This window comes from Amphiura filiformis, chromosome 7 (assembly GCF_039555335.1).
Source record: "Amphiura filiformis chromosome 7, Afil_fr2py, whole genome shotgun sequence".
NCBI classification, from domain to species: Eukaryota; Metazoa; Echinodermata; class Ophiuroidea; order Amphilepidida; family Amphiuridae; genus Amphiura; species Amphiura filiformis.
In genome coordinates, this window is record NC_092634.1 from 69,417,414 (window position 1) to 69,444,441 (window position 27,028).

The 27,028-nt window shown below is 37.0% G+C and overlaps 1 protein-coding gene across 1 annotated transcript; it reads left to right on the top strand.

The window, feature by feature from the left end:
- Window positions 1-167: 167 nt before the first annotated feature.
- Window positions 168-26,743, top strand: LOC140158048 (carbohydrate sulfotransferase 15-like). Its single transcript, XM_072181295.1, has 6 exons — window positions 168-313; window positions 1,555-1,762; window positions 10,459-10,621; window positions 23,455-23,620; window positions 25,544-25,688; window positions 26,369-26,743. Exons 1-6 carry the CDS (start codon window positions 302-304, stop codon window positions 26,542-26,544), a joined length of 870 nt encoding a protein of 289 aa, XP_072037396.1. The 5' UTR covers window positions 168-301; the 3' UTR covers window positions 26,545-26,743.
- The last annotated feature ends 285 nt before the right edge of the window (window positions 26,744-27,028 follow it).

The window sequence follows — 27,028 nt, forward strand, 5'->3', positions numbered from 1 at the left end:
GCGGTTTCTTGAAATGCGAGCAAAAACATCGTGGTTAAATAGCCATCCTCGACCCATAAAAGAGCTCACCTATATGCCTGCCAAAAACAGCACATCCAAGGAACTGTTACTGCGTTACTGGTCTTCCAGTTATGCTGATGAATCATCGTCGATTGAATCTTGGCAAGATGTAAATGAAACCATTCTCACCCAGTTAAACAAAGCTAAGGAGGAGATTAGTTCGATTCCTGAATGTCCTGAAAGAAGACCAGTTGTGATAACAGATGACGGACACAGGCAAATACCTCCTGAGTTGTATAATATGGCTGCAACGGTAAGAGCTAAACACAGCACAACAAAAAAGTCCGTACTACTTTTGAGGGGTCGTAATACTTGATACAATTGATTAAATACATAGGAATGCCTGATTAATTTTATTAGCTACAGATTGATACCTTATCTGATGTTTCAAAGAATTATTATAAATCGTCCCAAATTTAGCTTCAAAATACTGATAGGTCTAAAATGGTCAAAATAGTGATTTTTAGAATTTTCATTTTAATATGGGCGTTCTCATTTTTGTAATAAGAAGAATATTGTCTCGTAGGTTAACATAATTATGTTTTAAGTTATATTAAATATTTCAAAACATTTGAAAAAACAAAATGTGACGTAAAATGACTATAAAAATACCAATTTTGGGGATTTCCCTTTTAAAATGGGAGGTTTTTGGTAAATGTAGACCGTAAAAGATTTTTGAGTTACCAATTCGCCAAATTGTCTAATTTATAATAGATACGTGTCTGGGATGCTGTGTGTGTGGAATAATTAACCAGGCAGGAAATAGCAGTTGCCAAATCTCGTAACAATAAATTATATTACAAGTCGCGTCCAGACAGAGGCCGAAAATTTAAGATGTCGGAAATTAGAGAGATAATTCGGGGGGTCGGACAGATTCTGACCATATGGACGCACTTGAGGTGACACCTTCAATATTCAGCTCGTATGAACACGACCTTAGAGGGGTATAGCTGTGAATCACCCTTCGTGTATAAAATCAAATTATACCAGGGGCGTAGCAAGCGGGGGAAAGGGTGGATAAAGTTCATGGGCCCCGAGGGTTCAGGGGCCCCAAGCAAAAGAGAAAATTAAATAAGCGCTGATTAAAGAGATGCTAAAAGGCAAGGCCGAATTTACCTGAGCCAGGCCAAACTCACCGTGAGGAAGGCATGTGGGGCTTCTAAAAGATCGACAGTTGTGGCAGAAGCATTGCAAATTAGAGAGAGATAGGCTTAAGCATATTTGCGCGAGTAATAAATTTGCACTTTCAGATAATTAGTCCAAAATGAAGATGAATTTTGCTATGTAAAGGGCTAGTATGATATATTTTGCAATTTTACCATATTTTGATCCTAAACATGGTGTTGTCGGGCTAAAAAGAACATGCCGAGGGCACCTGGGGGCTCTGGCCCATGGCAAAAGGGCCCCGCACTGGTCCTTGTCCATGGGCCCCCGAGGCTCTTGCTACGCCCCTGAATTATACTACTTTTAACACCAACATTATTTTTTCCTCAGATATTTGAAAGCGTTCCTACCAAATTCATGAAAGGAATACGAAATCCTTGCTGGAGAGAAGAAAATAACATCCTATGTTTACCTGCCTTCTTTTTGGCCGGATTTCCCAAAGCGGGCACAACAGATTTGTGGGCTAAAATTTCTGCACATCATCACGTTGTTCACTCAGTAAAAGAACCTCACTATTGGAAATGGAGACAAATTGTTGGTAAATAAAATAAAGTTTACACTACAGCTTGTCTCAAAAAAAATTGTGCAAGTGAAAAGCGCCCTATCTGGCAATTAGAAAATACCGTTGTGACATAATGCTTACATCAACGTCAAGGGCGTAGTCTTAGCTCTGAAATGCCGTTTGTTCTGTTCAATTTGCTTGTTTTAATCTCGAGATATGTTTAGTTAAGGACGAAAGGGTAAAATCACAATTGTGCCACTTTTACTAGGGAAGAGGGCTTTACATGTAACAGTGATAGCATCAAGTTTATCAAGAGTTCCTTCGTGAAATCCAAAGAATGCATCAATAACACAATACGAAAATTTTTGACTGTTTTTACTGTTTTATCATGATGCAGGAATGATCATTCTCTTTTTCCACTTAAAAGATAAATAAATATTTCGCATTCTGCTGTAAAAATTAAATACATGTGCATGTCAATGATTTTATCATGGTAAATGCTGTTCTCTTAGTCACTTAAAAGGGCATTTCGTGATCCACAGCCTCATCCCCCACTTTTCTCAAAAAAAGTTGAGATTTTTATATCACTGGAAACCTCTGGCTATGTTTATGTACAAAATATTTCTTGCAGATTAATTCATTTAGCCAAGATATCGTGAAATTTGAATTTCGTTCTGGTGCACCAGAACGAAATTACAAGGTATTGTCTATGGAGCAGTGTAATACACATAATCATGCATAACTCGCAAACGCAATATCGGAATCAACTGAAATTTTGGGAATATGCTTTTTTCGTGGATATGTACTGAAAAAATGTCATAAAAAGAGGATGCTAGGATCACGAAATACTCCTTTAAGACATATTAAAAGACAAACAAATATTGCGCACTTATACATGTTATAGGTTTATGAACGCGTATTACTTGTTGGGAGAGATATTAGACAAAATAATGCACGCGTGCTGATATTGATGCGTCTAATGCATGCGCCCCGAAAGGAGGAGTGAAATAGACGCATCAACATCAGCTATCATTGATTTACATGTACTACAGCTCTCTTCCCTATAGGATGGTCGTTGGACATTTTGACCCGGGAAAAATTGGTAAAAAGCTGATTTTTGCACCAGACAAGCAGAATACATCATAAAACATCATATCCAAAATCCGAAGAAATCCTCCTTGGGGAATTTGTTTTATCAAGATGGCCGCCAAAATGGCTGCCACAACATATAATTAGCTGTATCTTAGCTTCTAAAGCAGATATGATGATGATTTTAGTGTCTTTGAATAGGTTTAAGAGGTCAGAGAATTCAAATTTGTGCAAATCTAACACACTGATGTCTTCAATCACACTGAAATCCAAGATGGCCGCCAAAATGGCCGCCACAACATATAATTAGCTGTATCTTAGCTTCTAAAGCAGACTTGATGATGATTTTAGTGTCTTTGAATAGGTTTAAGAGGTCAGAGAATTCAAATTTGTACAAATCTAACACACTGATATCTTCAATTACACTGAAATCCAAGATGGCCGCCAAAATGGCCACCACCACCACATATGATTAGATATATCTCCGCTTCTGAAGCAGATATGATGATGATTTTAGTGTCCTTGAATATATTTCAGAGGTCAAAGAATTCAAATCTGTACGTATCTAAAAAACTGAAGTCTTCATTCACACTGGAATCCAAGATGATGGCCGCCAAAATGGCCACCACCACCACATGTTTAGGTATATTTTGGCTTATGAAGCAGATATGATAATGATTTTAGTGTCTTTGAATATGTTTTAGGTGACGCAGAAGTCAATTTTGTATTTATCTAAAGTACTAAGTCAAGTCTTCACTCACACTGTAATCCAAGATGATCCTCAATATGGCTAAAATCAAACATGCTTAACTGTATATCTCAGCTTCTGAAACCAATATAATGATGATTTTAATCTTTGAATAGGCTTTTAAGAAAATGTAGGTTTTAGGGGTTGCAGATTTCAATATTACTTAAAACGCGGAAGTAAGTGCTCAGTAACAATAGAATCCAAAACAGCTGCCACCACATGATTGTCTATATCTCAGTTTCTGAAGCAAAAGTAGCTATCTTCGACTTCAACTGCAAGTATAATCATCGCCTCAGCGTTTTGGCAATTTTCTCCTCTGCAATCTCCACAAGCTGTGACACATTTAAATCCCTTTTTGCGACAGGAACATCCGTTATTTCCACAAGGACTCCTGGAGGATAGTTTACATTTGTATCATACAAACTTAAGCAAGCCTTGTGGTGCTGTATCTACATCCATAAGGACCGGTGCTAGTACGGTGTCAGAGAGTTTCCAACCCCATTGATTTGGATCCAAGTTATTGTTTGTGAGCTTTCTCCAAAGTATGACCTGCAAAAGAACACTCAGACTGTGAAAATACGCTGCTCTTTTTAACTAGGTGGAAGCTTTTGTGGATCAAGTGATGCTTTATTTGATGATACCACCGCCATGAATTAAGCGAACCGCAGACCGTTTAAAGAATCTTCTTCTCTGCCAACACATAAGACAACAAATAATCTGATGCCATTTGTACCAATCTGTTCTAATGTCGCCTCAGGATCGCTCATCTAGGATGATATCTGCTGAACTTTCTTCTTATCTTCTGCAACAAACTTGTCTTTCCATGTCCAAATGTTGCAGAAGTGGAGGCACAACCACTCCATGCATGGATAAACAGGACCTGAGATGGAATGTCAATACTTCACCAACGTTGTTAATAAGGTCTTGAACTTTCCAACCCACCGATATCAGCTATATTCCGGTCCCCAGTGGCACTTCTCTTCCTTGTCTTGAACATGGAAGGAGTCTTGAAGGGTACATTCCACTATCAATGTGTCAGCATCTCCAGTACTATTGTGCACCATCCATCGACTCAGCAGCGAGATAAACTGGCATTTGTTCTTATCATATTCAGCTCACAGAATCTATGAAGGTTCTCATCATGACCAGCAGACCTTCCTCTCGAATGAGAAGAACAACAGTCAGTTTATCTCGCTGCTGAGTCGTACGATGTCAGATCGTGCACAATAGTACTGGAGATCCTGACACTTTAATAGTGGAATGTACCCTTCAATTTGCAAGACAAGGAAGAGAAGTACCTGTAGTAGCAGATGACACAGATATACTTGTCCTTTTGATGTACCACTGAGACCAGACTATGGCTGATATCTTATCTACTTCCATTCAGAGAAGAAAGGGTTGGTGGTTTGGAAAGTTCAAGACCTCCTGTTTATCCATGCATGGAGTGGTTGCGACTCAACTTCTGCAACATTTGGACATGGAAAGACAAGTTTGTTGAAGAAGATAAAAGAATTGCAGCAGATATCATCCTAGCTAGATGAGCGATCCTGAGGCGACATTAGAACAGATTGGTACAGCTGGCATCAGATTATTTGTTGTCTTATATGGTGGCAGAGAAGAAGATTCTTTAAACAGTCTAAGGTTCGCTTAATCCATGGCAATGGTATCATCAAATAAAGCACCACAGCTATCTACAAAAGCTTTCACCTACTGAAAGAGCAGCGGGTTCTTTTACAGGTCATACTTTGGAGAAAGCTAACAAACAATGACTTGAATCCAATTTAAAGCAATGGGGATGGAAACACTCTGACATCGTTCTAGCACCGGTCCTTACGAATTTAGATGCAGCACCACATAGCCAGTTGCTTAAGCTTGTACGGTACAATTGTAAACTTTCCTCCAGGAATTGTGTAAATAACGGATGATCCTGTCGCAAAAATGGACTTAAATGTGTCACAGCTTGTGAAGATTACACAGGAGAACATTGCCAAAACGCTGAGGCGATATACCTGTAGATGAGAACGAAGACACCTACTTTTGCTTCAGAAGCTGAGATATATATTCACATGTGGTGGCAGCTATTTGGGATTCTATTGCGACTTGTACTTCAGTGTTATAAGCCCGGGTTTTAAGTAATTGCAACAATTCTCTGACACTTAAAACCTACATTCTCTTAAAAACCTATTCAAAGATTAAAATCACCATTATATTGGCTTCAGAAGCTGAGATATTTAGCTAATTGTTTGATTTTAGCAATATTGAGGGCCATGTTGGATTGCAGTGTCAGTAAAGACATATATACTTATGAAGATAAATACAAAATTGACTCCTAAAACCTATTCAAAGACACTAAAAGCTACTAAAATCATTATCATATCTGCTTCATAAGCCAAAATATACCTAAACATAACACGTGGTGGTGGCGGCCATTTTGGCGGCCATCTTGGATTCCAGTGTGAATGAAGACTTCAGTGTTTTAGATACGTACAAATTTGAATTCTTTGACCTCTGAAATATATTCAAGGACACTTAAATCATCATCATATATGCTTCAGAAGCGGAGATATATCTAATCATATGTGGTGGTGGCCATTTTGGCGGCCATCTTGGATTTCAGTGTGATTTGAAGACATTAGTGTGTTAGATTTGTACAAATTTGAATTCTCTGACCTCTTAAACCTATTCAAAGACACTAAAATCATCATCATATCTGCTTTAGAAGCTAAGATACAGCTAATTATATGTTGTGGCGACCATTTTGGCGGCCATCTTGGATTTCAGTGTAATTGAAGTCATCAGTGTGTTAGATTTGTACAAATTTGAATTCTTTGACCTCTTAAACCTATTCAAAGACACTAAAATCATCATCATATCTGCTTTAGAAGCTAAGATACAGCTAATTATATGTTGTGGCGGCCATTTTGGCGGCCATCTTGGATAAAACGAATTCCCCAAAGAGGATTTTTTCGGATTTTGGATATGATGTTCTATGATATATTCTGCTTGTCTGGTGCAAAAATCAGCTTTTTACCAATTTTTTCCTGGTAGCCACTGTTTTTCCTCTTCAACGACCATACTACTAGTAAAAGTGGCACAATTGTGATGTTACCCTTTCGTTGTTAATTAAACATATCTCGAAATTGAACAGAACAAACGGCATTTGAGAGCTAAGACTGCGCCCGTGACGTTGATGTAAGCATTATGTCACAACGGTATTCTCTAATTGCCATAGAGGGTGCTTTTCACTCGCACAATTTTTTTGAGACAGGCTGTAGATCTGATATCAAGTAGTATGTGTAAAGACAATTTTGAAGGCTTACCGGCGTCAAACAAAAAATTATTGAAAATTAAATTTGTATTTTTGGCAACACCCCAGTCCATACAGAGTGATACATGGGGATAAAGTTCCGAGGGGTTGTCAGCTTGTAAGAAAAATGCCGTCAACATGTATAATTTGATCCAATGGCCATCCATCTATGACCAACTATGCATAAGCGGCCATTTTGATTTATGCAAATTAGTCCTCTATCCTCGATAGGGATTTTAGCAATTTTATGATATTATGGTGTTTTGTACACTGTAGTGAAATTAGATCTCCCCCGGTAATTGAGTGACCGGTGTAAGTTCAATCTCCGCTGAGGGCAGGGCCGGATTTACCATTGGGCCTCCAAAATTTGGGGGCCTCCAAACTTGCCCTGCGCATCCGTAAAACACACATGTATTGGGCCAAAATATGGTAAAATTGCACAATTTTGCGCATTTGCGCACACTGGCCTTCTATATAGCAATTTTTATGTTAATTTTTGGATAAAATAGTCTGAAATTGATTTTTTTCCCATACTTCTCGCGCATATTAATATTGTAAAATCTGAACAATATACGCTCGTCTTCATCTAAATTCAATTTAATGCTTCCGCCGCTACTGTCGATAGTATACGTAAAATAATTATCAAGCACGAATCACGTGGTCTCTAAACACGCGATATTCAAAGTTCCCGGGCACCGAAATTGTATAGGGTAACATTAAATGTTGTGGTTGTCGGAGACTTGCTTTAAAGCCATAATGAGGGGGCCTTCAAGACTTCAAGTGTTGTCAAAATTCTGATTTTTATACATGATTGTAATGTACATGATTATGTTTTTCTAATCCAAAAATATCGTTCTGTTTATTTCTGAAATCAGGCCACATATTTGAGCTGCCAGCCGGCCCATTTGTAATGAATGTATATGTCACATTAATGTTGATTATGGATCACAATCATTTCATTTGTTTCCCAAAAATTTCCAGACTCTGCAGAATATACACTGAAATACTATTCTCACAATTATTATAATATTTCTGAAATAATTAAGACAAATGGTACGGGAAAGCAGAACCTCATAGTTGGTAAGTTTTCAAGACTTTTGCAAAGTCATATATAAAGGTCTGCCTATAACATTTTTGGTTTAAATGTCGGGTTTATATAAAGGTCATGAAAACGATTTTATAAGAAAAAATACTACAACAGCTTTTTTGATAAGAATGTTGTCAAAAAGTTCTTATAATGTTTTTGGGCAAAATATTTTGTCAACACTTTGAATATTTTACAGCAAGTTTTCAAAAACGTTTTTTGAAAGTTATTGAAACGTTTTATACCCTTTATATTACCCAAAATTTAAAAAAAGGTTTTCAGGTCAATGTTAAACATTTGGTCATTTGGGATTCAACCTTCTATTCATTTTGATAATAGTGTTATGAAGCTAAACTGATATGAAATCCACTAGCCAGTTATTTGGTTTTTAGAATTTATACCAGATACATGGCAAATGGATCTCACAGTTAGTATCACAAGTATCACAACATAATATAGATTACGGATTGAATACGCTTGTGGTCTGTCTCATTCTATGACTAGCTGTCGACTAAAAAGCGAGCATGATTGATGAGAGAAAGACCGCGGAGCGATATATTTAAATGATGAAATATAGAAAGAAAATAGCGCCATAACAACAGTGTCTTTTCACTGTCAGAGTTCCATGTATTGGTAAATCGTGCTTGAATTTTTTTTATAAAAATCAGAACATTTTTTTATGGGTTTTGCCGCTTGTATAGAACCCGAACTTTAACCTTTAAACTTTTGTTCACAACTAGGGAAGGATAATTCTTAGATAGGTCAAACTCATACATTTACTGAATCTGTGTTATTGGGGGAATATTTTGACTTGAGTTTTGACAAAATTTAACAGGTTTTGAATTGTTACCGTCATGTACACTTTGACCTTGCAATTATTATCAAATTAGCCAAGGGTGACAGTTTTACACTCCCCTCATAATCTTTACCGGTCAAAAAAAGAAACTCGTCAGTTATGGTCATTCTTCCTGTTCAACAACCTGATAATTTTGGATTATTCTGAAATATACATGTTTTCTCATGTGACACCCTGTTCGTGAAAATCGAGCAATAATTGGCCAAGGTATGCGCCTCCAAAACCTCAAACTCCAAAATGAAATTCTGCCTGTTACATTGTGTGCTTTATTGATTGGCCCGTGGTGCTTGTATGCAATACAACGATGCGTTCCCATTGGAAATTGTTGAAATTGCAACTTTTGATTTTATGGTTTGAGGCTTTTGATGCGCATATCGTGGTCAATTCTTGTTCGGGTGTCAAATGAGAAAGCAAAGTCCATTTAACAAAATGTATATTTCAGAATAATCCAAAATTATCAGGTTGTTGAACAGCAGAGATGACTATAATACTGACGAGTTTCTTTTTGTGCCTGGTGTACTCAACATCCTCAAAGTATAATAATGAGCAAAGAAACAAAAATACCCCCACCCCCAAAGAGGCATTGTTTTAAATTAAATCCTACATTTTACAAGGAATTACCTAGGACTTTGAATCGATCAGTCCCGTTGTTGCTATGCGCCTCCGATTGGTTCAAATAGCGAGTACGCGTATCGCGTCGATGAACACGTGCTGACCCGTTATATATCGCGTCATATCACACGGGTAATAACAAATAAGATTGCAGGAACTTTCGCAAGCGTTTAAGAATCTGCCGGCAGGTATTATTGCTTTTATAATCATGGCACTATATACAAGTGACATTTCATTTTATGTATGAATACTGCATCATATATCTAATTAGGTCTATTATCAACATGTGTTCCAGAAATCACCTGAACTCTGGCTGTATACGGAAATTAGTTAGGTTAAAAACTTCAATCTGGTGACCACTCTCTGGCTAGTAAGGTTTGACGATTGATTCGACTTCTATGGACCATTTAGAAAAAAAATAGCCTCCATGTCCCTCGCGAAAATCCCGGCATTTTTCGCTAGAGGCCAACATCCCAAATGGCCGCCGCCACCATTTTGAAAATTTAAGTTTTGAACCAGAGCACCAATAATCATGCACAATTTTTAGGATATGTCGAGTACAAGGATTCCGATTCTGATATTAGTTTGACATTACGGCATCATCGCGAGGGACATGGAGGCTATTGTTTTTCTAAATGGTCCATAGAAGTCGAATCAATCGTCAAACCTTACTAGCCAGAGAGTGGTCACCAGATTGAAGTTTTTGCCCTAACTAAATAGTACACTGCAATAACATTATTGATTTCGCTGTACTTATACGCTAATATACTAAGTACGGTAAATAACGGACAAGCTGGCTCACTATAAACACGTTCTGCAATATCTTAGATCCATGTCTGGTTTATTAGATCGTCAATATGTGTACTCAATAATGGATATTTTTGTATATTTGTTGTTGTTATTGTTGTTGTGTTATTGTTGTTGTTGTTAAGGTGCTTTTTTCGTGAGCTCTAAATATATTTTTTAAACAAGTTGCTTACAGGAAAATAGTACACGTATTCATTGAATTGTATGTTCTTCAACCTTACATTTATAGGCGATGGATCTGCCTCAACGATGTGGGATAATCACAAGTGGCGTAAATATTTTGATTTTGACGCTTGTAAAGATCACGGACCACCTTATGTCATCGCCGATATAATTCATACTATCTTACCTAATTCTAAAATATTGGTGATTTTAAGAAATCCAACAGATCGGTAAGAGCAAACAAACAAATAGGTTGCATACATTTAAGTTAAGGCTCGGATAGCAACGTCTGCACAGTATTTTTTGTGGGACCTGAGAGCCCATCAGACATATCGAATTCTGAATACGAAGAATGTCATTGGGCAAATTATTAACATTTGATATTTTTGATATTTAACTGTCCTCGAAGTAAACTTTGTAAATATTATGATATGTACTTAAAGTGTATGTAGCTGGGAGAAAAAGCCGACCATCAATTGAAAATCTTGACCTTTCATATTGAAGATATACACATTTTTCAAAAACACCAACAAAATTTAGGTATTTTTTTTTGGGGGATCTATAACTTCAATATGAAAGGTCAAAATTTTCATATGATCGACGGCTTTTCATCCCAGCAATATACACTTTAAGTACATATCATAATATTTACAAAGTTTATACAATTTAATCATTTGCCATAAAATGTGTATTATATCGCGAATTTCAAAAAATCTAAATTAATTGTTATCAGAATAACATTCCTCGTTTTAAAATACAATTCGATATGCTTTCAGATCTCATAAATGGAATGTGCTCTCAGATCCCACAAAAATACGTGACAAGGTCACTATCCGAGCCCTTAACCCTAACCCGCCTGTATACTACAAAATACTACTTGAAATATGCGCTGTTCGTGCGTGCATGCCACGTGGTGTGATGACGCAAATACCCTAAGTGATATATAGGCACGGTTTCGCTGGCCAGCGAAGCCCAAGACCCGTGGCAAAGTGTCGCCGGCCGAGTGCTTGGCATGCCAGGGGTCTCGGGTTCGAATCCCACCCAGAGCGTTAGGGTTAAGGGGACACTGAAGTTGCCAATTGTGCAATAGTTCGATTTGAAATTACATGGTACTTGGTCGTTAATTTAATTTTCTCCTGGGAAATATTAAAACTTACTCATGGTGCAATACAGGGTGTCCCAGAAAAAAATACAGAGCGAATGAATTTTGACGTAAGTTGAGAAATAGACACCAGAATCCAAATATCTAAAAACCAGCGTGTAGCCAATCTTATTCTGCATCTTATACGCTAATTTTACTGGAATCGGTTGACTGATTGCAAAGAAATGGGCGATTACAAAAAGCATGCATTCACTTCATTCCAAGTTTGAAAGAAAGATCATTCAACACAATGCGCACTAGTGGTTAACACTGTCAATGGGCTTCATATTTTGTTCGATAAAATCTTCTTTTTTTCGTTCTTTTAAGGGCGTACTACACCCATATATTGGTTTGATTGGTCTAAAAAATATTTTTTCATTTATAGCTAGGCGATATATGCACGGATCATGTGAAATAATAAAATTATGAAAAAACTTTGTAAAAGTGTCCTGTTTCACCTTTTGTCGTAAAGTTGACTGGTTGATAAGGACGCTTATTTTTAGCGATATTCCTGTAATACGTCTATCAGGCGGTGATGGAAGCGATATCGCCAATTTTGAGGTCGCCATTGGATTAACACATAATCATGAAATCTTCACAAACAATTCTAAATTTGTTATGTGGTGTCAAAGCAAAATTATTTTACTCTAAAACCGTCGGGGTACGACAATGTACCACACTGCAAGTATGTTAATTTTCCATTTGTAATTGCTAACCGTGTATTTTGAATGGGGCTGTCAGCCTGTATCTTCGCCAGCCTCGTACGTCACGTGTTGCGCTTCCTATGCCACCTGCGTCTATGTCAATCTCCATAGGGATGGGCGATACCAGCTTTTGGTACCGATTGTCGATCTAGACATGGAAATAGTATTTCCATGATCTAGAGCAGTCAGGGGTGGGTCGAATTTTAGAAAAAATAAAATAAAATGAAATGAAAAAAAATGGTTGCGGAGCTAACTTGCGCGACGCAGGGGTTGTCTAAGGGGATGTTCCCCCTCAGAAGAAACTTGTGCAAAATGAAAATCTAATTGAAGCGATTTGGTGGACAATTTTGGCACTATTAATAGTGTAAAATTTTAGTTGAAAAAGCCGCAAATTTGTAAAATTAATGACGGTCCATGAAACCTTCCGTGGACAAGTTTTCCCTATAAATTGTGTTAACATAGGAAATTTGCAAATGTCGAAAGAAGAGCGAAAATGGTCATATGTTTATCCACTACGCTGTCTGAGGACGGATGTTCCCTCCTGTTTGAAAAATTTGCAAAATGATCAGGGATGCAAATTGTGCGGGAGCGGGGAGCACTGCTCCTAGGAAATGAGAGTTAAAATTAAGGAAATAATGCCATGGGAAGAAAAAAGAAAGAGAGGAAAAAGGAGGAAGAAAAGAAAAGAGTAGAGGAAGGGGGAAAGAGGAAAGAAAAAGACGAGGAGTGAGGTACAACTTAGGGGAGGGCTGTGAGGCAGTGAAGCTACTGAATGGAAAAGAGGAAATTTTTAAAGACACTGGTTGTGCCAATTTGGAGGAATTCATAATATTGTTCAAGACATAAGAGCAAAAAAGAGGAAGGTGTTGGTGTTAGAATATGGAAATGGGATATGAGGAAATTTACAATAATCATCACCATAGGCCTATAGGAGGTATTCAATATAATTTAACAGGAAAAAAAGAAGTTGGATGAAGACAGGTGGAAACAGGGCACATAGCTTAGGAAATTTACAGAGGCGGCAATCATATCTGAGGAAATTTATAGAGAGGCAGCAATGAGGATTTTATGGGAACAAAAGTTATGAAGGAATTCAGTGTATCAATACTAATATTGACAGAATTTAAAAAGAAGAACCATGAAGCACTGAACAAGTTGTACTCCCTCTGACAAAAAATGAAAGAAGAAAGGGGGGGGGGGTAAAGGAAAATAAAAGGGGAAAGGAGCCTAAAACTAGTGTAACATAGCATTTTTTTGTTCGCTACGCGCGCACATTTTTCTCATATAAAGTCTTTTTTGGAAACTTGAAGACTTTAACATTGAGTCGTTCTAAAAATACACAATATGTATAACATTCCCATCTTTTGAAATATAGAATAAAGCTATTTATGCATGGTATGATTGAGGATATTTTGAGTCTAAAAACCTTGCTCCTGAGGAAGAAATCACAATTTGCACCCCTGGTCCAATTCAAGCCATTTGGTGCATCATTTTTACACTATTCAAATCAATTGCTTTAAAAAAAAAAGGGCCCGAACTCAATTTGCAAAATTCGAGATTCGTAGACATGGTAAAAGCCGTGCATAAATCGATGAAGTCGGCAGGAATAATGACTTTGGTGGCAAAATGTGACGGACCCTGCATATCGGCGGGGCCGCAGTAATTTTCACATGCTTTAGGATGCGGACCCGCCTTCAAGCCCAATGCCTAAAATAATCGCAGGCCATTATTATAGGACCTACTTCAAATCGACCCGACTGTGCGGGTTTTTATTAAGCATGGGCCTACTCAATTACGTGAAATTTAACCTTCCTTTTCTCTTCTCCTTTTCTCCCTTTTCTCTTCACCTCCCCTTTCTCTTCTCTTCTCTTCTCGCCTTTCTCTTTTTTTTTGGGGGGGTAGCGGGTCAGTCGGCGTTCCCCCCTAAAATCTGCGCCTGAAATGAGTAGGATGTGTTTGTTCAGGGGATGCGGGGCACGTGTGGCTGTAGGCCTACCACATTAATGAACTAAACTTACTCTTTGTGGGATTACGAATCGTAAACACAAACAACACAGGTGATAATAAAACCAGTAGCAAACATCACTTTAATCAACTATAGATGCAACAAGCTTACAACTTTCTTTTTAAAGCCTTGTAGGCCTATACGATCGTTTCAAATTTTTAGATTTTTCTTTTTTTCTTCTAAAATGATAAAATAGGCCTAGTTAAAGGCCCATTCAGTGATTTTCTCATCCGGACGATAGTAAAAATCATCAAAGTTCAGATTTTTGTACCTTTGTCATTGTCATAGATGTGCTAAACATAGCCTGCGAGTGGTTCAGCCGAAAGACATTTTACGTTACGAATCTGTAATTTAGATACTGACAGTATCGTGTATTTGAATGTGGCTTCAACTTCGTCAGTACTGCTGGGGTTTTTTCGTTTTTTGCCAAATTTGTCATTTCAAAAATACCAAAAGACAATTTGAATGCCTTCGTATATCCGCCATTTTGGATTTTTGCAATTTTTTTGCATTTTGAAACCAAAGACCAATTTTTTCTTCATTTTTTAAAGTCCCCAATTAATCTCTATGCAATTACCTATCATGTCAGACATCTTATGGCTTGGCTTCGATTTAGTTTTCTTCTTCTGACAATTTTAACTTTACGGCCACCATCTTGGATTTTGAGCTGAATTTTCATAAATTTTCAAGTTTTACCGGATTTTTAAGCCGAAGGCGATTTTTTTCTTCAAATTTGGCAGTCGCCAAGTAATCCTTGTACAATTATCGTCCATATAGGCCTAGTACATGCAAATTGGTTGGCTTCGACTTAGTTATCTTTTTTTGAACTTTTTTGAACAAGTGATCGCGGTCTATGTACATCAACCCCTGTGATCCTACAAACAATTTTAATTTTTTTACACTTGCGCTGGGATCACTGAATGGGTCTTTAATATGCAATCATTATGAAAGTTCCCAATACATTTGGAAGCGAAAAACATTGGAAATTTGCACAAAAATACCAGCATCATAAACTTCACCTCTATCACTCGAAATATCACGCCATCAGGCATGGTATGCCGATGAGTGTATATCCCATACACAATCCCATTCATTCATTCATTCATTCATTCATTCATATTTATTCGGCAAAATCGACAAGAGCAATAAATATAATCAATCACAAATTATCACAAATTTAGCATATATGAAATACATGGATACAAGCAAAGACACCAAAAAGCCGAAATGCTAGGATAACCCATAAAGTCTAGTTGCAAATGGGGGGACAATCCATTGGAATTAAATCACTATACCACAAACAATTTATTCGCTACCTGAAGTTGCTAATAGAGAATGACAGATTAGAATATTTGCTTATATTTGTTTTCAATTTTCAAATATTTTAGTTTTCAATACGTTTCATAATAGTACATTTTATTTTTGCTATCTGTCAAAAGTAGCCGATACCAATTACGATACCACTGGTATCGTAATTGTAGCAAGTACGGCCCAACACCGAAATGCAAAATTCAGTTAAAATGGCGACGCTTATTTATGGAAATATCATACACTGGCAGCGGTTGTTTCAAGTGAAAATGGAGTGGATTGAGGTGTCCGATGTAAGTACAAATGGTGGCATATTAATTATACTCCAACATACACTGGTTATGTTCCCATTTTAGTTGATTTTGTGCAATAAGTTGCGAGAAATTAACTAATTGTCCCAAACACATACTTGCCGTACATCGTTTCACGTTATATTCAATGTTCGTGTTTTACTTAGTCTGACGGCCATAAAAATCATTTAATACTTAAAACCAAGACATTGACTGTTCTTTAATTTCAACCTTATCAACCCTGAAACAAATATGCTGCCTTGCGAACACAAATTTTGCATATCATTGTCAACTGGAAGGGGAAAATAAGTTTAATTTCATTGATAACATGAAATTGATGCATATTAATGTTTTCAAAGCTGTGCATAATTAATTAATTTCCCCCAAAAAATAAATTTTATAGTTTTAGCGTCTGTCATAAATGCTTAAAATGTGTGTGTAATTGGATTTACGATAGCAATTCTGAAATTCTCAAGAAACTCGATTTCATGAATGCATGCCTATGTACCTCTTCCGGGCTTCTACCTTTAAAAGCATGTAAGCTACATTGATACCGATGTCACCAATAGAACGAGAAGATTTGCCCCTTCATTTTGCATACCACTTTGACCAATTTTTTTTTCTGATTTCTTCACAAAATGCAAAAAACCCGCAAAAAAATCCAATGGGTGTAGTACCCCCTTAAACAATCTGTTTCTTTCAAAACACTTAATTAGGTTTTGTTCAAATTTGAAAACATACACGATATTGAAAATGAAAGCTTGCATGTAAGATGGAGCTCGGTACTTGTAAATATCTTTTTTCGTTAATGTTGATGTAAATATTGCATAAAGAATTATTGCATAAAGAATTCACGCTGGCTTAAAAAATTTCTCACACACATTAATGTTTTTGGAATATTTCCAAGAAATTGTAATACAAAGTTTAAATCTTTTTAAAAGCAGTAAGCACTTGATTATTGTCATTCTTGGCTCAAATGTTCTTTGGAATGTTAAAATATAACATATTTGCACAACCTAAATAACTAAAGTTAAAAAGCTTCCAATAGCAGAAATCATAGTTTTCTCGGACAAATAGTTTTCGTCAGTGAAAGCATGAATAACATAACACAGTCGGATAATAAAAAAGATAATGTAAACTAAATTTAATGAGATACACACACTTTAGGAAACGGTGAGCGAGTATGTAAAAAGCGCCTGATGATCAAACTTGGAATGAACTGCATTGATGTGCGCATTATGTAATCGTTAATTTCTTTTTTTGATTCTGATGTCTATTTCCCTACTTATGTTCAATTTTATTCACTCGGTATTTTTTCTGGGACACCCAGTATAAGTCATTTTAGGGTTTTCTCACATTTATTTTGGCTCTTTAAATATTTGTTTTTTTATTTGAAAGAAATTGAACATTCGGTTCTCATTTTATGGTTCATAGACGTCGACGTCAACAAGATAACGCAAAATTTAAACCACTTTCCTATACACACATTTCCAATAGGCAATTTTGACAATCTTGTAGTTAAACTGATTATTAAACCTATTTAAAAAGAAATATATCTTTTTTACGATTTAATTTGCAATTCTTATTATTAATTTGCATATTCAGTGTTTCTAAACTTAAAACGTCAATTTTAGCAAAATGTCGTTTCGCATCATTTTAAACCTATTCCGTTCAAATTTGGCACATAATTTATATGTCTATAGACACGTATATAAAATAAGCGCCAAAATGCAGTTTAATTCGCTTGTCGAATGAAAACACAGTTATCCATGCGGCTGAAATCGCCTTCCGTAGTGAAGTCGTGATAGTTTCACTATTTTCCCGGTGGCTGGAATCGCCTTCCGTAGTGAAGTCACGTGATAGTTTCGCGGGCAGGACTTCAGCACGGGTTGTCGCTATTTGGATTCATTCTTTGTCGGTCAAACATTCAGAGCGGGCGTAACATTTTTTCTCTCTCTATTTATCATGTTTATTGGACAACGAAGAGGCCGTATTAAATCAGCAAGCTTATACAATACAGCTTTCTTCACATGGAATAAACTGTGACGGCGAAAGATAATCAAGATGCTGTCTGCATAAATTTGTGTAAATTACTCGATTCAAGTAGGCCTATATTGAGGAGGCCAGGCGTTACGAGACCTTTTTATGCTGGAACATAATGGCAACGACCGATGACTAACAACAGGTGATAAATCGGTGAGATATTTGCTTTCATCAATAAATTTGTTAAACTTTGCCGTTAATCAGTTTTATTAGCAGTGAATAATTGGGTTCTAGCCCACCTTTAGAAATTAGCCATGGAGAATAGATCCAGATAACTACTTTAGTATTCTAAAATACAGGTTGCATTTCAATCTAACGTTATAATCTTGCTGTATTTCAGCTCGGAGGCCATGGGTAGAAAACCTGGGTTAATTTTCTTATAACAATACAAATAGGCCTACGTAATCTAATCATGATTTCAGGGACGCGACCTCTATGGTCATCATGTTATGCACCATGTTCATTGAAGCATGATTGAAGTGACATAGAATTGAATAGATGCGTGTATGTCACATCAGAAAGTAATACAATAGAAATTAGAACCTCATGAATGCGTAACCAATCTTTACACGCTACGTAATAAACTCGTAGCCGATGGAGCATGAACAGTGATCACTCTTATAAAGTGTTATCACAATTATTGGTACTCATGAATACTAAAGATTGATGAATCATGCGGGTGGCCTTTTCTATAACATATCATGATGGGTTGTCATACGTATGGATGTTTATGAATCCCATACTGGTGAGGTTAAAAAATCATGTCAAAATTTCTGTTCGGAATTGAAAAATTTCTCTGAGGATATAGGCCTAAGGGCTATGTTATTTAGCGAATTTTATTATCAATTTCAAACAGTTTAGCGCAAAAATTTTTATTGTGGAAGCCATGCGTGTTTCCGTCTTGGCGAATAACAAAACTAAATGAAAATGTAATTTGATATTCTTCGGCATCAACTAGAATTTGTTTTCATCACAGATTTGGCAGGTTAAAGGTTGTCTGAAAGTGAAAGTGGTATAAATTAATAAAGGAGTTGGAGTGTAGAATATATATGAGGTTCATAATATACATACATGTATATGACATACAGTATTCAGTGTAGGCTATAAAGTTGCAGACAGGATTTGCTTCCCTTTTCTTCTGTCTTTTAATTGCAGGTCGTATGGATTCTACGAGACGGGGGATAGAAGGAAGGACGATAGAAGAAAGAACAGGAACTTCTATATGGGGAGAATTATAGTATGTAGGCCTACAACAAGCTAACTATATTTAGTACAGGCAAAGATAACAAAGGATCTACTACATCTTCATTAAAATACAGTGTTTTCCTCAAATTGAGTATTATTGCATCTCGAATATTAACATATTAGACAGTGCTTCGGGCTAGTAAAAATAGCATCAGCAATTATGGAACTGAATTCTAACATGGCTATGGATGGGTATTGGCAGTGAGCAATAGACGAAGATCAGCTCATAGCTTGATGGAAAGGTCAACACTTTAATATCAAGTTGGTATCAGTGGAAGGAGCTTATACAATTCTTTGGCAATCTATCCAGGTTAAACAATTCAGGAAGCATAGTAAGGATACAGTTGGAGGGAATGGAAGAATAATTTTGGTGCCATCAATGGATCATTCAATTAATAAAATTCCATACATTAAGCCCTCGACTAACCAAACATGTTATTGCATGAATTATCTTTGATATATTGGTACAAACAAGGGTCATTCCACATCGAACAACTTGACTTTGGCGAGTTGGACAAATAGCGACAAGCGTTATGGCAGAAAACAATGGGATTGGAATATTACTCATCAAATCAGACGTTATGCGCAAATATTGATGCCTTGCCATTTGTGTATTTTGGATCTGTGTATCCATAAAGGGTGAAGTACTAGTAACCTCTCCCCTTACTTCTTTATCGCATCGTCATTTTTAATAATAGCGTGCAAGTGGCTTCTTGGTGACGGGCCCACGGATGTTTCTTCTGCTTTTATCGAAAAACCCGGTGGTTTTCTTTTTAACTCTATGGCATATGTTCATGTACATTGATTTTATGTTGATATTGCTATAATTTTGTTTCAATATTACCTGCTTTATATAGTTTTGGTGTGCTTATCATGCTTTCTGTAGTTTGATGTTATTTTGATATGTAAATTTGAATTTGAATTATCATGTTTGATGTACTTATAATTTGTTGTATAATTTGGTATTTAGGGCATGCCTTGCAAGCGCGTAGCGACTTCTGTTTTAGCGCTTCATAAATGTTTCTTTATTATTACTATATATTATTGACGGGGTTCAGATGAATAAAACAAAAAAGATGAATTATGTTTACCTTTTGGGAAATTTAACAAATTTGAGGCAAATATTTTCTTACCTGTATCTACCAAACGAAGACCAGATCTCTTCATGGTCATTAAGTTAAACAATTTTATAGTATTACAGGTCTTTCTTAATGGTATCTATCAAAAGGGCTATTATATATAGACTTAGGTATTCACTTAGAGGCAGCATAAAAGTCATAGTAACATATTACATATATATAGTTAATGTAGTAGAGCGATTTTACACAACAAATGGAAGGTAAATAGTTTGCTTAGTTGGATCTATCAAATTAAGTCCAGAATTCATCCTTATTATCAAGTTATGGTATTTTATGCTCTTATTTTACCTATCAAACAAAGAACAGAAATCTTCAACGCAAGTTGGTAAGACAGAGTTGTGGTTTTAAATTGTGTCTATTAAATGAAGACAAATTAAATTTTTTGCATAATGCATATTGCATGGCTTCTTGCTTTTTTGATCTCGAAATTACTGTTGCATTTATGTTGTGCAATATGTACTATGTGCATTGTTTGCTATTTTGCGTGGTTTATAATGTATATTTCACAGATAATTGCATCTTGATTAATCATGTCCATTTAGGCTTACGCTGTGCAATATTTTGATTGTCTTTTTAAACTGGCTTTAATATATTTGCTCGAACTCTTTGTATGTTCTAAATATTGTAAACTCAAATATTCTTCTCATTTTTTACAAATGTATGTGGATTTAATACCATGTTTTGTAAAGCGCCTTGAGTTCTTTTGATGTTTGCGCTATATAAGAAATAAATATTATTTATTAATCAAATTACGGTATGATCTTCTACGGTGTATTTACGTCAGAATGTTAAATAGGGTCACCTAGTTGACCCCAGAGACAAAAGGAAATTCACCTTAGTGGGCAGGAAACATGTATGGGCATTTGTCAAAAGATGTGAAGTCGACAGTGGCATATAGGGCCTACATTTGAACATCACATGTAGGCCTTGAGGGATGAAAAATCAAATAATTCCAATAATGAACTAGGCTAATAATCATGGGGCATTTTTTCTTTGTTTGGCATTGGGTTTTCTCATACGCAAATCTACCCAAAAGATAAGAAGAATTAGCCAATAACGAATTATTCAGATATTCTTTTGTTGGGTTATTCCAATCTAGGCAAATATAACAATGGCTATGAGAAGTCGACAGTGACATATGAAAAGCCTACATGTGAACATCACATGTAGGCTCTGAGGGATGAAAATTCCAATAATTCCAATAATGAAGTAATTATCATGGGGTTTGTTTGCTTTGTTTGGCATTGGGTTTTCGCATACGTAAATCTACCCAAAAGATAGGAAGAATTAGCCAATAAACAAATTATTCAGGTATTCATTTCCAACAGTACGAATGCTCATGTCGGTTGATCCAGTGTCATGTCGTCAACCTAGTTAAAGCCTAAACCTTTTATCACCTAGTAGTATTTATTGCACTTACCTGTCAGACTTTTGGGTATTCCAAATATAACATGGCTAATGCATTGGTTGAATGAACCGTCAATCATTTTCTTCACCGCAAAGCACGGCGGAGGAGTAGATGGCATGAAAAGCATAAACTGCAAACAGAGGGGGCGGGGGGGGGGGGAGTCTGGCAAGTTCCTTGACTTGTCCAGGAACTTGGTTGGCAGTTTTTTGGATCATTTTTCTAAAATGATCAATTTAATGTACATAATTATACATATATTACATTAATAAATTCTATTTAGTCTTTCCAATCTTCGTGTGTATTTGCCTACTAGAAGATTTGGCGTTGGTTTCTACTGATGCCCACCATGTAATCTAAATATGAATATAATATGAAAATGAGAAAGGGGTCAGCCATTTAATTTCTTTTGATATATGTAAGTCCGCGGCTTTTTATATTGTCATCGTTAGATGCAGTCTTTATATTCTATCCATTGTTAGATGGAGTCTTTATATTTTCTCTATCGTTAGATAGTGCATTCCCGGTTAAGGGAACTTTTGGTTTATAGGCGCAACTGGCTTTCGAAGTAATTGTTTGGGAGGCTCGGTCGGGTAATTACCGCGAGCGAAAAAGTTGACCAATAAATCAATAAATATTAGCTGGCTGATTCCAATGAATTTTCTCAAAGCATTGCACGGATAAATTATGCGTTCTTTCTGAATGACTGACAAGAGGTCCAAAATTGGTGTGAGGGTTTCTTTATTTCAGTGTCGTGGATAATGCAGTTTAATTCGCTTGTCGAATGAAAACACAGTTATCCATGCGGCTGAAATCGCCTTCCGTAGTGAAGTCGTGATAGTTTCACTATTTTCCCGGTGGCTGGAATCGCCTTCCGTAGTGAAGTCACGTGATAGTTTCGCGGGCAGGACTTCAGCACGGGTTGTCGCTATTTGGATTCATTCTTTGTCGGTCAAACATTCAGAGCGGGCGTAACATTTTCCAAAATTGGTGTGAGGGTTTCTTTATTTCAGTGTCGTGGATAACGATGCATTTGCGCACTTTTTGTTAACGCTAAAACCGAAAGTTTTATTTTAAAAATCCGCTCTATGCGTTTCCTAGACATGATTATCACAAACAAATAGGCAAAACAGAATTGAACAAACTTACCTCAAAATTTAATATGGCCACCGCTGCCATGGCAACCGTGCATTTTTAAACAGACTTTTTTGCGTGAAAATTAAAAGTTTCACCAAGGTACACAATCTGGCCAAATTTGAAGTTGTTCGGATGATTAGTTTGGAAAATCACTTTACTTACAACTTCAGTGTCTCAATAACTTAGCGAGATGGAGCGGGTCATGGGATAGAGTCGTGCCATTTTGGGAAAAATCTGGAAAACTACTGTAGTAAATCTAATACTGGAACTTATTTTTGCAACTATTGCTATGTTGCGTTTGGAACCACCAGACTCATCAGGCAACTGACCCGTTGGGCTGATCACGCGATAGACGGCTAGGTATCGTCCCGATAGACTAGCCCAGCGGGTCAGTTGCCTGATGACGTCTGATGGTTCCAGACGCAACGTAGCAATAGTTGCAAAAATTAAGTTCCAGTATTAATTGAATGAGGGGTGCAAACATACATACCTTTCACGTTTTTTTAAGACCAAGCCCTAATGTTATATTTTCGCGACCTAGTTTTATTCTACATGGCCAAAGAGAATTGGGAATAATTTGACAAGTTTCTATAAAAAATGAGTAGATCGTTAAGAGTGTATTTACACAATATTTTATTTCATGCAGGCTATATTCTGACTATATATTCTTTGGAAGTAAGTCGAAGACGGCAGAGACTTTTCATAATGATGTTATTGGGACAATCGATTGGTTTAACGCTTGTCTTCAAATTGCGTCACATCGAGCGTGTGCTTATAATCAAGAGGAAATCAACGGAAAACGGCAGCTAGTAGTAAGTACACACAAGGATTTTGGAGTAATCTACTATTATAGATAAGCATCTCGTTTGCGCAAATGAAGTTAGTCACATTTTTTTTTTGCCGCAAAGGGTCCAAGTGGCACTCAGCGTCCACCATCTTGAAGAAGTTTGACACTGAATTGCCCACCAACAGTCAATCAAATACGGGATAAGTCTGTTTGGCTATTAAAGCAGTACGCAGAATTGTGTCGTGCAAACGTACGTAAATTGTAGGTTAAACGTTACTACGAGTATGTGTACTCAAAATGCCAAGCGACTGTTAATCAAACTGCCGATGTGTCAATCAAACTGACGTGAAGTGATTCACTACAGGGAAGTGACTCCACTACATAGATTTAATAGAGACATTGCGATTTCCAAACGTAGACATCGGACGGACGTTGATCTATTCAAAACCACTCTCCTGTATCGAAGCGAGGTCACGTATTTAGCTCCCGGATAGATACATCGTTGAAAATGCACAAAGTTTGTCCATTTCACAATATGTTAAAAACAGTCAAAGATAATGAACATACGAAGGAAAGTCTAATTATTATTGTGATCCTTTTTGTTTGTAACAAATCAGTATAATAAAGATACATCAATGGACTAAATTTAAACGCAATATTCATACGCAGAGATTGCCCATTGAAATGTGTGTGATACTTTGCGTACAAAAAATGACATTGCGATTTCCCATTTTGGATTCCAACGTAGAATAAAACGCCGATGCTACGTTGAAATATGCTGATTTTACCTCATGTCTAAGTCCATGCAACGCGCCCAATTTTCAGAAGTCTCATTTTGTAAGTAAAGTCATGATGTATGGATGTAGTGATCTTTAATCTACCAAAATATATGTTTTGGGGCAACTAAAATATTTGGGGAGCACAAAAAAACAATTAAGTTTTATCAGCCTGTAGGTCAAAATTTTAGTCAAAATCAAAAGCGGCCTGTTTGAATTAGGCAGAGACTCAGCTAACTGTTATTTTTTCAATCACTATGCCCTCTATCGACCTAGATTAGATTAGATCAAATGTTATAGTCTTCATTCCAGCTGACTTGTTCTCCTTCGTGACGAATGAGCACAATCCAGTTTGGAACCGAGACTAGCAATATTTAACACCGTATTAACGTACGTAAAAACGTACGTGAAAACGTACGTTCCACGTGCTGCGTTTGGAACATCGCAATCTCTCTAATAAGTGTATCACGGCCCTGGTACATACCACTCAATTTACTAACGTGCAATAATTATGAATTGTTAGCCCTGTGAGATGGTAAAATTTTTGGTAAGCCGAAAGGGAGCTCAAGCCATTCATGGTAGGTCTGGGTCAAAAGGGTTGGGACAAGCAATTTTTGGTACACATTGAAGGGTCAAGATTTTTTTTTGGCAGGCCGGAAATGGGAGCAATTTTTGGCAAGTCTAAAAGGGGTAATACATTTTTACGGATGTGTAGCTAAATAAGTCATTATCACTTAGAATGGGTTTTTTAAGACCGTCAGTAGCCCAATACCCTACAGTCGAAGTTTGATCACCAACCCTAGCCCCAGGATCCACGTGCAGGACCCTAACCCAGGGTACGATGATAGGTCAAAACTTTTTCGCTAAAATGAGCTCACTGATGGTTTGTATACTATAGATTCGAATCATTTGAGCGTTTATTTGAGTGATCTACACACTGGGAAATTAGTAGATGGAACAAACCTCTTTACCTACCCCCACCCCTTGGTAAGACGACTGCAACCCTTTTAGGCATATTTTATACAGTCATATAATAATGTTGGCTATGTGGGAATGGACCATATAAAGTAAGATGAGATTTAGTTGGAAAATTTAATGAGAAAATATTGTAGGAATTTTATTACATTATAATTATAGTAACACTGAAACACGTTTTGATCTTATTTCTTCAGCGACTGAACATCGGCTTATATTCTGTCTATGTACGTGATTGGTTGAATGTGTTCCCACGTGATCAACTAATGTTTCTACGTCTGGAAGACTGGCATTACATGTGTCCAGAAATTCTTCCAAAAGTTTATGCATTTTTAGAATTAGGTAAGAACCCTCCTAGTCATGATGGTAAAATACGATACCAAACATTCAAGGACATCCTGTGCCTTATGGGCTAGTCAGGTGACCTTTGTTTCTTCTGAGTCCTTAATACATTGAAGGACATTAAAGGGTACGATTGTCGCAAAGCCACAGCTAGAAACAAATAACATAATATGGGAGTATAAACTGACCAGTAAATACCAATTGTAGTCCTACTCATTCATGGCACTTTGGGTGGCACAGGGGAAAGTTAGCAAATATTTGCAAGACTATCCATGCCTTCAAGGTGAAATAAACCTACTCATGTTACCGTCTGGCCATGGTCTGGCCTGCTGTTTGATCTTTCCATGGGAATTGCGGCTTTCCAATTTGGGCCTTTAAGAGTAAGGTTAGAAAAAAAATATCACGTTGACACAAATCCGGTGCTCCAAAATGGTCCAATGTAAAAAAGACCGACATGTTACCGACAATATAACTATAATGTACATGCACAGTACATGTATGTATTATTCGTCACCGACAACCTTCTGCAATTAAAATGACGTTTGATTTAGGTCAAGTCAATGTTTTCAAGAATGACATAATTCTCAATTTAGTACAAAAAATACTATTGCTCGATTTTAACTGAAGATCGAACCTTTAATACTGTACTTGACATTTCTTTCTTTCATTTTACATTCAAGCATCTTTACCGCCGTCCAGGATAACCGAAATATGTTCAGGCAAACCACTAAACCCTACCAGAAAATACGCTGGTCCCATGTTGAAGAAAACACGTCGGATTTTGGACCAATTTTATCTCGGTACAAAACAAGAACTAGCTACAATTCTAGAAGATGTGAACTTCCTATGGAAATGATGATGAAGAATGGTGTCCAACAAGGGGGCTGAATAGCCAACCCAGCCCGCAACCCAGCCTCCCTATCTAAATGATCATATGCGACCTGCTACGACGAAGTAAGCGTGTAGTTTCGAGACATCATGACTGACTGAGTTTAAGTTCTTTGTTTGCCGCGCACCTGTACAAGCCAGTAGTATGTCTTTTGAGAATGGCCTATCCCCCCAACCCCCACCACCCCCACCCCCCTCCCCACCCCCACCCCCATTAAAGGACATACAGACATACTACTGGCCTGAACAGATGCGTAAGAAACAAAGAATACCAAAGCAGTAGCCAGGCAATTTCGAAATTACCAAATTTATCAGATAACGTGTAGAAAATGCTGAGCTTCGCACAGCAGTGGGTGAAACAGTCTGATCAGTGAATGTAGAAACTGGCTATAGCGGGACCCCATTCTTTGTATACGTGCACACAGAAACAAGTTGCGTTTGTCCATGATAAA

What these genes read in the sequence shown, in the direction of transcription:
- LOC140158048 (XM_072181295.1), top strand. An exon ending in GAAATGGAGACAAATTGTTG is followed by an intron (nt 1,763 to 10,458) that starts GTAAATAAAATA and finishes TTACATTTATAG; the next exon opens with GCGATGGATCTGCCTCAACG. An exon ending in TTATGCATTTTTAGAATTAG is followed by an intron (nt 25,689 to 26,368) that starts GTAAGAACCCTC and finishes TTTACATTCAAG; the next exon opens with CATCTTTACCGCCGTCCAGG.